At 42.2% G+C, this 14,530-nt stretch overlaps 1 protein-coding gene across 2 annotated transcripts in view; it reads left to right on the top strand.

The window, feature by feature from the left end:
* Positions 1 to 14,530, top strand: part of pcxb (pyruvate carboxylase b) — a 312,252-nt gene that overhangs the window by 651 nt on the left and 297,071 nt on the right. Inside the window, exons 1-4 of one of the 2 annotated variants that reach the window (XM_080486362.1) lie at positions 7,342 to 7,435; positions 9,655 to 9,791; positions 12,675 to 12,768; positions 13,345 to 13,435. In XM_080486362.1, the coding sequence (XP_080342488.1) occupies positions 9,656 to 9,791; positions 12,675 to 12,768; positions 13,345 to 13,435 (321 nt within the window). In that variant the 5' untranslated portion in view covers positions 7,342 to 7,435; position 9,655. Of the gene's footprint in view, positions 1 to 7,341; positions 7,436 to 9,654; positions 9,792 to 12,674; positions 12,769 to 13,344; positions 13,436 to 14,530 lie in introns of those variants that run through there. The other variant, XM_080486361.1, reaches the window with a different exon arrangement.

The raw sequence follows: 14,530 nt of genomic DNA, 5'->3' as shown, positions 1-14,530 counted from the left end.
GTATGAATGAGTTCAGTGTGTGTGTGTGTGTTTGTGTGTGTGTATTAACTCTCAGCCACATGGACAGTGTCCGGCTGCAAAGTGTTGAGACTTCAACCAATGTTTGTAAATAGCGGATCCTTCTTGAGAAGTTGTTTAATAAACTACATGCCCATTCTATTTTCTTTGAAGCGGACATGTGTGCTGTTATCTCGTTGAGTCAGCACTTTTAAACATGCAAATCCACCACACGCAGACATTTATAAAACAGGGAGTCTGCATGAATGTCTTGTTTACCTGCTGCAACTTGCTGATTGCACACTATTCAGTTTTTTTTTTTTTTTTTTTAAAGCCACACCTAACAGAGGTGTCTCTATCTCTTGCAAGTAAATGTGTTTTTCCCCCACTGATGCAACGCAGAAACGAATCAGCCCCTTGCTCTTTCACCTTTGAACCCGCGCATATTGTGTCAGAATCATTCCATTGTTTACTCATCCTCAAAACAACCTTTACTCTGCGTCAGCGAGGTGGTTCACGGCGAGCAGCAGCCTCATCCCTGGGCCCTGGGCGGCCCAGCCGCGAGCTGATGAGTGATCAAGAGATGGACTTTGAGTCACCGTGAGCAGACCTGGCCGTGTGCTCTCCTGCAGAAATACTCAGGCAGTGAGAAGTAGCTTTACTTTTGATGGAGGATTTCTTTATTTTGGTCTCAAATGTACAAGAAAAAGGAAAAAGACCTTGAGCTTCTCAGAAAGATAAACTCACACACAGGGTTGTAGTTTAAGCATGACTTTTCTTTTTGAGCTGTGATAAAAGCGTATTGCGTTACAATTCAAACTGGATTTATTTATCCTCCTCACGCTGGGGAGGCCGTGAACTTACACCACCTCTGGTGTCGCTCCACGCAGCAACTTGGCTTCACTGGCAGTTGCATTCCGGGGCGAAATCTCTCAGTGTGCAGAGACGATTGGGGATGATTAGAGGATATTGCTTTTCTTTACACAAGCATTCGCCGTATAACTTTGTCACGTCGCGTTAGGAGAAACTCTTCCAAATCTGATTTCTTGCGAGGCTTTTTAATATAAACAAACTGGACGGGCCGAGCAGGAGGGACACTCAACTATAGACACATGGATGATTCTTGTGTATTCCTGTGGTACCCTTTCAGTGAAGAACTTCCAGATATACTTTTTTTTTTAATGTAAGAAGGTGAACATTTCGCATAGTAAGCAAGTTATAATTGGATTTGATTAGACGGTGGGAGTAGATTTACTTAAATCAGCCCATGGGCCAGTTTATGCAGTTTTATATTTCCCTCCACAGGTCAAAACTTTATCCGAGATGATGCTACTTTGCAACACAAAATATGTATTTTTAGGATATATATATATATATATATATATATATATGACGGCAATGATTTTCTGTTAAACCTCCACTAGTCAATACTACTTAAAAGAAGTATTGATGTGCAGTATTTCTGTAGAAATGAGTTAACTCCTAACTTGTTTTTCCAACATATTGTATATCTGAAGAGGCCTGCAGCAGCAGCAGCAGGAGGAGGAGGAGGAGGAGGATGGAGGAGGATGGAGCGTCTTGTTGACACAGCTGCTCCCATCGCTGAGCTGGTGTGACAGTGAAAGTCAAAAAGCAAAATGCAGCAGGATCTCGTCGCTTGAAAAACCTTCGCAGTGTCCCACAAGTTCTACTTTAACGTCTACTTCAACCGAGTATGTAATTCTAGGAAAAGCTCCCACAGCAGCAAACGCAGAGAGACGGACGGTCACCTTCACACCTAATCTATTAGAGGATACGTCAGTACAGTTAACATGAATACGTCGTTATTAAACGGTAGAATGCTTTTTGTGACGTGAGTTCAAATAAGGACACATGAGCACACCCTCCTTAATTACACAAATCAACCCTGCAAAAAGAAGCACAGTTTACTATTTGGTTGAGAAAGTTTTAGAAGTAAACCGTCTGTTCCTGTCTTCCCTTAAGAAGTTGGACTACTTCCTGTTTGGGGCAGGTTTCTGAGGTTTCTGAGGTTTCTGAGGTTTCCATGGTCTCCCTCTCCTCAGGCGTGATGTCCCAGTCTTAGGCTAAGCGCCATCGTTTCTGCCCGTCAAGTTATACAGGCAGGTGGGACGGAGGAGGCCGGAAGGAAGGGCGTGTGGATGAGCGCACGTCCATTTTCCATTTGCTTCTCGTGCTCGCTCGCCACGCTTGACGAGTGATTGTGTGTTTCAGAGCTGATTCGGCTGATCGGCCTGCAGACGGAGGGCGTGTTGGTGTGTTGTGTTTAAACTCCTGAAACCTGTCCGCTGCATCCTGGCGCATGCTGAGATTAGTGGCTGCACACGGCAGAGCTGGCAAGTTTTCCCTCGGCGGCGTCCCGCTAATTATCTGTGGCGGCAGGATTCCTGTCTCTTACCTCACCTGAGGAGGTGCGTCCAGTGCAGGGTTGGTTGCCGTCAGTAAATCGCTGTGAAGAGCCATTGCATGAGTGAAATTACACTTCAAGTTAATAAATAAGTTTTAGATTCAGGTCATACGACTTAATTTATAGTATCATCAGTATACGATGACTTTAACAAACTTATTTTAGGAGTCGGCAGAGCTCCACTGTTTTTAATGATCTGATCATCCAACAATCTGTTTTACAGAACGGCTTTAACCGTCATGAGTCCATTTCTAAAAAGCAGATATCTCCTGTATGTTGAGCCAGTGTTTAAACACACGTGTTTGATATGAATCGGATCATGTATGCTTGTGGGAGCCACATGAAACTGGGAATGTAGGACTTAATTGTACATAATTGACATAATATGAACATAAATGTGTTACAATTCCCTGAAAAATTAATAAATAATAAAAACTCCCAGGATTGCACAATATTTGACGCGGTTATCGTCTCACTTACTGATGTGTTCACTGATCACTCAGATACAAGATGTGCGGCAGCTCAAACTATGTTTGATAATTCATGATTAAAAAGGGAAACGTCGATTCCACGATGCCAAATAAGAGGGTATTGAGTGTCACAATGGAAAGTTATGGAGAAAGTTCTCTTCTCTCATTGTTGGGAGACGTGAATACCTTTGCTTCTTCTTCTTCAGGACCGGAACATCCCGGCCTGTTCCTGCAGCGGCGCCTGTGATTGATTGTCTGCGTTGCAGTAAAACACATAAAGGTGGACCGTCTGGTGTTGCACAGCGCTGGCAGATAGCCAGACGCATGCATTTGTTTGCCCCCCCCCCCCCCCCCCTCCGATCATCCAATCAGCGTTGAGCCGAACATGTAACCGACACTCGTTATGTGTGTTTGTGTGTCACAATGTCGCGGGCAGAAGAGCAGAACTTTGCTCGGGATTCGAGTTAATGTATGAACCCAAAGGCTCCACGCCGCCTATGTGGCGGTTAACCCTTTTAACTTTACACAGCGGAGCCGCTGGTACATGCAGAAGTACACGTTTGACTTGATTCTGCCGTCAGGCACACGCGCAGAAAGATTTGGAGAGAAATAAGGTCGTGGAGTGCATTTGGCACGTCACGTGCTTCACAATTGTACTTTCATTCTGGGGCTCGCCGCAGTTTTTGAAACCCGACCCTCATAGAGCACCACTGCTGGTCACAGCATTTGCATTTCGATGCCCTTTGTATTGTGTCTTCACTTGTTTGACTCTACAAGTCTTTTTTTTGTCTTTGTCTTTCTTTTTGCTGAGCTGTTACTTGCTTTTATCCAAGAGCAAACACGTCTCCAGAGCCTTGCGATGCTGGAAGTCTGCTTGTCGGGCCTCCAGTCGGGATTTGAACTGGACTAAATGACTAACTTGAGGCAGGTTTCTGTCCAAGGCCGGGGGGTTGTGTTTGTGGCCCCGGGGGAGACGGGAGGACCCGCGGTGCAAACAGAGATTACAGCAGCGCCCGCTCCGGAAAGATAATCCAGTATCTTGTGGCATTTTGCAACGTTCCGGTAAATTATTGATCAGGCGTCCCGCTTTGACGTAAAATCTGTAAGAACGCCGCTTTCCTTTTTGTTTTCTTGCGCTCGGTAAAAGGCAAAGGTCACATTCTTGTTTCAGAGTAGGGACCTGTTTAAAGGGATTTATAAAGGTTTCAGACTCCTGCTTGTTTCAGTTTGAAAAGTCTTTTGGAATAACTGGAATGAAAATTTAACTTACTCTTGTTACAGTACAATAAAAAAGCTTTATGATCTGATGTTGATCCACTTTATGATGCCTTGATGGATGATATGAATTCATTTTGAGGAGATGGTTTAAAAAAAAGAATAATAATTTCTCCCGGAAGAAAGTCGACAAATAGATTGACTTATTTCTAAAAACTAGAACAAGGGTTCTGCAACCTGGGGCTCTGAAGCCCCGCTGGAGTTCTCCCTGAATTGCTTTCACAAAATCACCCCTCAATTGATATTTTATCCTCATTTTATTTTAGTTTATTTACACATAAGAATCATATCTCTTGGCTGAAAAAAAAGCTTTCAAAATTGCACAATTAAATGGGGGGGGGGGGGGGGGGGAGTACTAAAACCACAATATATGAAAAAAAAACAAACTAAAATAACAAAAAAAAAAACCCTAAAAGACAATTTCTAAAGAAAAAGAACACATGACATAGCATAAAAGTGGAAGGACAAAAAGCAGCCCAAGTGGTTAAAATGGCTCCGATTTCAATATTGTTTAAAAAAATTGGAGAAAACTGTTAAAATCAGACACAAACCAGTTGGAAATGTTCTGAAACATTTAACATCCTGAATAGTAACTGAAACTTCATCACTTTCTTAAAGTTCTTTAAACAAAGGCTCTCGCAGGAACATAAAGGACAGGAAAGATTTTTTTAAATACGATTTTCTGTTTGTTGTTTAAGAAATTAAGAAAGTACATCCATTATCTATTGAGTGGAATTAATGAAAAAAAAAAAATCAAATATAAATCGTTAAAATTAAGATTTGAAGAGCCCACGTCTGACTAGTGTGATTTGCTTGGAGTTGCAGATTGTTACTACAGAAGCCCAGAGCGGACATACTTTTTTCCAAAGAAGACATTTTGCATTTTAAATGAGTTTGGCTCCTCTTGAGACAGACGTATACTGACTGCAATCTGTCGTCTCCCCACTAGGTGTCAGTAAATCACACACACTTTTCCTTTGACCATATCCGTGAGAGTTTACAACTGCTTTTGGCCTCAAATCGGTCTATTTTTATGTAACTGGATTAAAAAATGATGAAAGAAAACTCAGTGGCAAGTTAAAAAATAGCCTTGACTCTTACAAGGAGCTTTCTGAACAGCATATCTAAAAGGCTCAAAGGCTGAAACGTTCAAGGGGGTTACAAGCAAACGCTTAATCTGTGTTGCGTTTAACACTGAGTCACAACTCTTCCTATTGTGAGTCCCCACCTGCCAAAAATAACATCCCATCATCACAAAGCCCAAATTCCTCTTTCACTCATGAATTATTTAACCGTATGTATTGATCAGAGCCCAGAACTGGAGTCGAGGTCGGGCACACCCGTTGGTGCAGCGAGACGGGAAGAAAGGAAGGAGAAGGGTAGAGAGCGGCATTACACAGCTGTCGGTTAACATTCTCAATGAAGAGAAAGATTCTTTTGGAAGGAGAGAGTGACGGTGGAGGGAAGAAAAGATGGACGTAAAATGATGACCTTGATTGTGTTTGACACTTTTTTGCTCAGAACTGACCCTGGATGTGGCCGTTTCTTTTCTGGAATTTCAAAAAAAAGATATCAGCAATTCTGTGTCACCGTCTGATTTGTATGTTACAATAGAGCAAAACGGCCTCCGAAGGTTCAACTGTATCATTAAGATCGATGATGCTAATAGCAGCGGGCGTACGCCGTCTTTGCCTGGATTTCCAGTCATTAAATTATTCACGGTCGGCTTAGGAAATGGATGCTGCGCCACGTCCTTCAGGTCGGGACGTTTCTTTCATCAGCACACTGTCATGGAATCACAAAGATTTCCACATTTTAGGACGTAAAACAGAATTTCAAAACCCGTTTGAAACAAAACATCATTAGACCGCTTGCTCAGATTTGAGCGTTTTGTTCTGCACACGCATTAAAAGTCCTTCTACAAACAGATTTTCTTTTCAGGTGGTTTCATCGCAGTGTCTTTCTAATATCTATCCTCATGAATTGCAGTTCTATTTTCTCCACATAAGCATTTTATTTTTTTTGCACTTTGTGGTTCAGAGAATTGTCTGTATATACAGCCTGCAAGTGGTGTGTCTGTAAACGTTATCATGATGTTCCATTTGAATTTGTCTCAGTTTTGATTGTTGCATTTATTCCATTTGGTTTTTCTCCGAAACATTAAGTTTTAAGGTTTTACATAAATTCACTGTATTCCTCTGTGGTTAATAGAAATGACTTTGCTTTGAGGCTCCAGTGCTTGTGCAGTGGACTGTACGTGCCTCTTGTTCCCAGGCCCAGAGAAACTTTATCTGTTTCACAATGTGACACTGGCGCTTTTGTGTGTAGATACAGTATTTAGTTTCAGCGGGAGTTTCCGCTGTGCGCCGTCCTCAGGCGGTTTCAACACGCTCCATTTGGTTCTTTTTAATTGAAAACCAATAACTCATGAATTTATGACTCAGATAATTATTTGTTATTGTATTGCAACATTTCTACTCACAATAGAAATAACCTATAACCACGAATTTTCAGAATAAATGTCCCTACTGAAAACAACAGGGAACAAATGAATCTTTTCATTGTGTTATCGCGTCTAATCCTGGTGAACTCGACAGTCTCAGCCACATTTTCCCACTGATCCACTCATTATCCTCTTACCTCCTGTCTGAATATCTTACATTATCTGCTTTTTTTATGAAACAATCATACGAATTTACCGAACATCTAGAATAGTAATTTTTCAGCTTCAAAATTATCTTCTTTTTTTTTTGTTTAATTTGAATATAAACATCTCTTTGGAAATATGAAACTGTGGTCGAACTGTGTTAGAAGATTATGTGGGGGTTTTCAATTACTTTCAAATATGAGTAGTGGAAAAATAATAATGATGGGACAGCGTGGACCAATAAGTGAAAACATGCTGCATCAACCAGAATCTGCATTGGAATGGTTCACAATGTTGGAACCTCTGGCTGCAGTACCAGCGTTTGACCGCAGTGTGGCAGCAGAGGATCGTCAGTGGGCTTCAGGCTGCTCCAGCCAGATGAAGCTGTTGGAGGTTTGTGCAGTCTGTCTCACCTTCACTGACACGCCCTGCTCCACGAGCGCAGGTAGTTTTATTTTTTTTAAAAGTTCCTCAATGCACGAGGTTGCGTGTTATGCGTATTTCTGTGCGCACCTGCGACGCATTCACGTGCTGTTTTTGGTCTGAGCTTTATTTGTGAACCGTGGTAAGAATTGCAGCTTGCAAACCAAACAGGAAGGCTCGTGTCAGGTATGATCACAGGTAGGTTTGGCAAATAATTAACGAGGAAGCGACTTCGACACCTTCGATCACATTTTCTTTTAATTGATTGTGTCTTCTTCAATTCTCAACCTAAATTAGTAGACAGTACGTTTCTGGACACTAGATTTGCTGTTCAGTAATTTAGAATTATTTGAACACCAGACTTCCTCGTATGTAAATCTAACCCTGCCTCCTTAAAATAAGTTTGTTTTAATTTATTTTAATCTGCCTCAAACTCTTTTCCCACGTATATATGTATTACCCACATAGTTCAGCCGACCCACAGGCTCATCATGTTGGATATGATCACTATGCAGGTTATGTTGAGTCTGTGTCATGTTTTATTAAAGACCATTTCTTCGTTTCATCATCCTTTGGGTTTTACCACCCCACTTCATCTCCATAACCACTGGTATGTAGCCAAGTATACCTTCAGTCTTGTTAGTGTGTAACTTACAGTGATTGGAGGGCTGTAATATTAATATTTGAGCAGGACGGCTTCTGTAAAAGCTTTCTGGTCTTCCTGTCTGCAATTGAATCCTCTAATGCAGGAGTGTCAAACTCATTTTAATCATTTGTGCCCCTGGTGCAAAACAGAGTGGAATGCACTAAAATCCTGTCTGTCATTGGACTCCATATTTTATTCTATTTTTAAAGGGCTGTTTCTTTCAACTGGGACTTGTTAAATGCCGGTCTCACGTTGCTGTAGTGGCTGATGCTCTCATCTCTTTGAGACAGCGTTGTGGTTTTGTGTGTGGCTGCACGTTCTCCCTGTGTGGAGGTTTTCTCTGGGTAATCCAGTTTTTAATCCCACAGTCGAACGACATACATTTGAGATTCATTGGCAATCCTGCTTTACCCATATTCAGCCGAAATCAGCTCCAAGTGGTGGAAAAGATGGAAGTGGTGAATGTATTGTTTTGGATCTGAGGCTTTATCAGTGTACCGAATACAAATTAATAATCTATTAATAATTAATAGGCTGTGATGTTAAAAAAAAAAAATCTTGTTCTCGGTGGGAATCTGCAATAGCAAATGCCGGACATTTTAAATTGTCAACCGAATTGGTGCAGGATTCCCATTTGAACACAATAACATTCAACATCCACTTACAAACTGCAGCTTGGTGGAAGAAGAAGAAGAAGAAGAAGAAGAAGCAGCATGCTTAATGTCGAGTCTCGTGTCGTTTTCATTCCTGCGACGACGCAGCAAACGACTGGACTTTGAGCTTCATCTGGAAAATCCTCCATAAGATCTGGAATCATACTTCAGACACATTGTTCGTCTTCAGGCTGATGTTGGCAAATGGCCTGTTGCTTCTCGGGACGAATGAGTTGTGCAGCCTACAGCGTGCATGTTTCCACAAAGTGAAGCTGCTTTGTTGGCAACATGGTGGCTTTCACCGTTGCGCCGCTGCTCTTTCACCTTCGGGCAGAGATGCCACCTGCTCCTTGATTCTGCCTCTGTGTTCTGTTGTATCTGCTTCTCTTATGAGAACACTTCAAGCCCCAGTGTACAAATTGGGAACATTCTTATTGAAAAATCTTCAGGTAATATCTTTGTCATTTTTTACAATTTGCAAGATCCTCTGCTGGGCCAGTTTTACCCTGCAGGCCAAGTGTCTGACACCGCGACTCTTGAGGGCTCCGGACTTTCCTTTCTCTGCAGTATTGACAATAATCCAGGACTCCCTGGAGATGTCCAAGGCCAATTAATATATTTCCCAGCAAATACCGGGCTATCGAAGGTGCCCAGGAGCCCCGGCATGTGCTCAAGGCGGTGTGGTGCTTCAGCAGATTAAATCTCTCTGAACGGAGCTCACATGTGTCGGCGTTTCAAAGCCTCCCCCTCCTCCGCCCAGAAGCGTCTCTCTTCACCCGACGACCTGAACTTGGCAAAAAATGTCCTCGCGTGGAAATGAAAGGGTTTTGGATGAGACCTGTGTTTTGTTTGATCGGGATTTAGGGACTTTGATCCAAATGGCTTTCCTTGTGCAGTAATTGGCTGTGAAAAGCGGCCTTGTAATTTCTTTATCAGGCAGAACCGAGGATATATGATGCATCACCAGCATATGTGTGTGTGAATGCGAGTAAAAATGTATATTGGACCAAAGAAGAAGTAAAAAAAAAAAGCCTATTTTCTGTGTAGTTTTGATCTAAGGAAGCTTTTTTTTTTGTGTGTGTGTGTGTGAAACCTACATTTTGTTTCTCCTCCTACAGGATGTTGAAGTACATGACGGTGCGAGGCGGCCTCAGCCTGCTGGCTGTCCGGAGGGCGTGCGTCCTCTCCCGGTCTGCACACTCTGCCCCGCAGAGCAAGCACCGGCCAATAAAGAAAGTCATGGTGGCCAATCGAGGTAAGCTCTCCTCCATTAAAGTGACGATCCTGGAAAGGGAATCGTTAAATGACGTGAAGTTCAACGCACTTTCATTCATAACTCGAGACAATCGAAGCTCTGCAAAGAAATACACCCGCACCTCTTAATCTTGATTTATTTTGACAGTGAGTTTGCCTTGGCACCGGCTTTGTCTGTTTGTTTCGAATTTAACTGATATTTATGTTTGATTTGAGGGAAAAATGCACATTTATAAAATGTTATGCTTTAAAATAATTTCTTGCCCTCACTATGTTAAATTAAAGAAAATGAGATGCACCATTTAATGCAGGGCAAACAATAAATCTTAAAGAGACAGGGGCTGCGAATTAGAATATTTTTAAAATCTACTGAATACTGATTGTCCTCCAGCCTACCAATAATTGCAATTTAGAAAGTGAAGTGCTAATTATAATGCTGTTGAATAGAAGAAGCACTCACCGGTGTGTTCAGCACTGCCCCCTACAGGGAGGCAGAGGTACTGACTCCCTGTAGGGGGCAGTACCTCTGCCTCCCTGTAGGGGGCAGTGCAGGGAGGCAGAGGTACTGACTGCAACACATGGATCATCAAGATTAAATATTTATAGAGACGTATGAAATAGATCTGTTTTTCTATGGGTCGTGTGGACTTCTAATAAAAGTGTCAACAAACATTACCCTGGTGAGAGTGAGAAATCAAAAGAAACCCAGAGTGATGTGGTTTGTGCTTTCTGAGGCTCAGCTTGACTCTCAACATCACCCCTCAGTTTGGAGAGGAAATTCTGCAATTTTGATATTTAAAGGAGTGATTGAAGTCATACAGAAATAATAATTGGAGAACCTGCTGGTGGAACATAAACAACTTATCAGATTATGTAGAAAAATATTTGATGTAAGGAACTCGTCTTCAAAAACAGAGATACTGTATAATATACAAACATGACACTTGACTAAATATTTTGAGCTAGTACTTTAAAAGTCACAGTGATCTGTATTATGAATGCGATTTGTGACATTTTCAGATCATTTTCTAATATTCTCGTTTTCCTCGTAAACATTTTCTCTACCTATTTTGAGTCGGTGCTGGTAAGAGGACCACGTGAGCACCCATGCTGCCTCTAACTACTACACTCGGGGTCTAAACACCATAAACAAGCTTTGCATGAAGGTAAAAATTGTAGAGGTTGAAGAGAAGTATAATTATCGAGAAGAGAAGCGGTCCGGAATTCGGTCGTTAGATGTGGCATAATCGTCGCTGACGAGCTGTGGCGATACTTCCAATCACTCGACCCCCTCCTGTTAATGCTAATGCTGCCCAAAGAGGCCGTCTGTGTGCAGTTAATTTCAGGTGACATGGAGTATTGAGTGACAATTAAATGTGTTCATGCATTTCATTCTAATTGCTCTTCAGAGCCCGTCATTATATCCCTACTCGTGGACACTTTTTTTATAATGCTCTATTCGGTTTCGATGTTTCATTGTTCCAGTTTGACTAGTGTGTGTGTTTTTTTTTTTTTTTTTTTCTGTCACGTTGAAAACCTGGACACACTCCATCGTTGCACATATGCATGTATACGCCTATGTCTCCTGGCCCGTGAAGTCTCTATTTCACTGCCTTAATCCATCAGTTTGATTCGAACTGTCTGTGGCCTTGCGCGCGCACACACACACACACACACACACACACACACACACACACACACACACACACACACACACACACACACACACACACACACACACACACACACACACACACACACACACACACACACACACACACACACACACACACACACACACACACACACACACACACACACACACACACACACACACAAGAGCTTCCCGTCAATCTCTCCGCTTCACATCGGCATGACGCGATATCAACACCACATTAGATCACAGTCATCACACTGCGGCGCACCGGACCGTGCCTGGCTGTGGAGCGCACGCTGCGTGATGAGGAGGCCCGGCCATCATATCATATCAGGCTGGATTCCAGTTCACTAAGCACATCTCCGCCCTGCCATTGCTCCTCTACTCATTCGCTAATGTTCTCCTCTAGTTTCTCCTCAACTCGTCTCACCTTCGCCCCTCGTTTTCTCCACTTTCTCAGAACTTGTCGAATGTGATTTTCCTCTCAGCCACTTGCTCTGTTCCTCCTTTCACCCCCATGACATTGCTGTTCTTTTTATACTTCCAACCTCATTTCCCTCTTTTTTACTTTGTTTTTCCTGCCATGATTTATTATTCTTTATTATGTTATTAAAGTTGCCCAACTGTGAAAACCCTTTAACTCAACCTCATGACCTCTTTTACGTTAAAATGAAATGCATTTCATCTGTCTTTTCCCTGACTCCTACATTCCTACTATCATCCCTCTTTTGGGTTTTTCAAGCTGCACACATGTTTCAATGCTGTCCTCCCATTCAAGCAAGAGCAACACCTCCCGCTAGTTTTTCTGTGACTAAATGCTTTTTCCTGCCCAAACTGTGTTCTTTTTCGCCTAAAAACAACTTCTTGGGTCTTGTCACAGCAAGATAAAAGTCTGGGAGCGTTCGTACTTGTCTCAAGCTGGGATTTTTACACTGTGAACCATAAACTTGAGAGAGAAAAAAATAAATAAAAAATCCCGTTGATGTATTTTTACACTGTGTGATGAAGCGCACCAGATGGCTTTGTCTTACTTTCACGTCTCATGAAAAAAAAATCAGGTCAAAGCTACTGAATGGCAATACTTGATGTAAAAGTTGTGCTTGTGAAAATGAAGAGTGAAACCTGCAGCCTGCAGTCTCTGGATACTCGAGCATCGGACTGGGAGAGGAAACGAAAGAACCCGCCCGGTCGGTATCGTTTCCTCACGTCCTCCGCCTTGTTTTCCAGGTGAAATAGCGATCCGGGTGTTCAGAGCCTGCACCGAGCTGGGGATTCGAACCGTGGCCGTTTACTCTGAGCAGGACACTGGACAGATGCACAGGTAATAATCGCAACGTGAACGAGGCGGATTTCTCTCTCCAAACGGCTCCGCTGCTGTGGCTGCATATTGACTGCGAAGTGTTGACAGCCGATTAAAGCCGGCAGCAATTAAAGGAGGCCTGGGAAGCATGTAGCACCTCTGCGGGTGCTTTGGGCCAGCTCTTTGAATTGCAGTTTGTATTAAAGAGGACATAAGTGTAATTGTATTGACATTGCAGACGTTCAGGTAATCACACTGCTTTGTTTACATGCAGCAACTAATCTGCTTAACGGCTTCTTTTTTTTTTTTTGTTGTTGTTGTTGTTCCATTTAAACTTTCTAATGTCTCCTTTCCCCCCCCCCAAATACCTTGTCTGGATAACTAACCCTGTATTAGTTTGGGCTAATACTTACAGCTGCCTCCGATCAGCGCAGTTTGAGTTTAAACTAAAAAATGCACACGAATGTACAGAAGTTTCCCAGAAGTCTGCCCTTGTTTCGACGAAGTGCCTTGTTTTCACATGTGAAAATCAGTTTTTGACAATATGTTGTCAAATGTATATGTACTAATGTGAATCGTCAACACTTATTTCAACAGGCAGAAGGCAGATGAGGCTTACCTGATTGGAAAAGGCCTGACCCCTGTTGCAGCTTACCTTCACATTCCAGACATCATCAAAGTTGCCAAGGTAATTAATAATTAATAAGAGATATGTTCTGTTGTTCACCTTGTGTTAGTTGATAAACAAACTGTTGTAAAGTTTGTAAATAAAACAAAACAATAAAGCTTAAAATATACCAATTATTCAACAAATTGTATGTGAAAATATGCAAATAATAACTTCATGGGAACTTCAAGTTCGTGTTTAACATATCTACAGAATGAAATGAAGAAATGAGAAACAAACAGCCCATCGGAACTGTGAAATAGTTAAATGATTCCAATGTTCCCCACAAGAATGACAAGACGCATTTTGTGTGTGTGTGTGTGTGTGTGTGTGTGTGTGTGTGTGTGTGTGTGTGTGTGTGTGTGTGTGTGTGTGTGTGTGTGTGTGTGTGTGTGTGTGTGTGTGTGTGTGTGTGTGTGTGTGTGTGTGTGTGTGTGTGTGTGTGTGTGTGTGTGTGTGTGTGTGTGTGTGTGTGTGTGTGTGTGTGTGTGTGTGTGTGTGTGTGTGTGTGTGTGTGTGTGTGTGTGTGTGTGTGTGTGTGTGTGTGTGTGTGTGTCTAAATGCTCTGCAAACCAACATGATTATCTTGCTGCAAGTGCAAACTGGTGAAGTCTAAAGAAGTCCTCGCTGCAGTGGCACCTTGCTGCTCTCTCCAAAGATTTCCAATTGGATTTAGGTCACAACTCGATACCGACCTCTTTAAAACAGTATCTTTTGCTTGGTACAGCTGAGTGTGTGTTTCTTGTTCGTAGTCCTGCTGAAAGACCCGGGCTTCAAATCAAACCCAGTTTTCTAGGTTAGGATGCAGTAACAATCATTCTGCTTTTAGAAAGGCTTCTTCAGATTTCAACATTTTCTTTGATTACGCCCCCCCCCCCACAGAATCCAGTAATCTAATAATGACCAATACGTACATTTGAAGCCATTAATGTCACAATTATCATTGTGTAATTACGGAATAATTGTAATAATTCAACAACTGATTACGCTTCTAGCATAACTCAAAAGAATCATGTGGAAATGTAAAAACCACCGTCGATAATGTGACAATACGACTGCATTGCTTGCCATTTCTGTGCTTATCAAACATGGTGATGGTGGAAGACATAGTCTTCA

Source organism: Lipophrys pholis (assembly GCF_963383615.2).
Source record: "Lipophrys pholis genome assembly, chromosome: 18".
Taxonomy (NCBI): Eukaryota; Metazoa; Chordata; class Actinopteri; order Blenniiformes; family Blenniidae; genus Lipophrys; species Lipophrys pholis.
The sequence above is the reverse complement of the archived record's forward strand: the minus strand, read 5'-3'. Positions and strand labels throughout refer to the sequence as shown.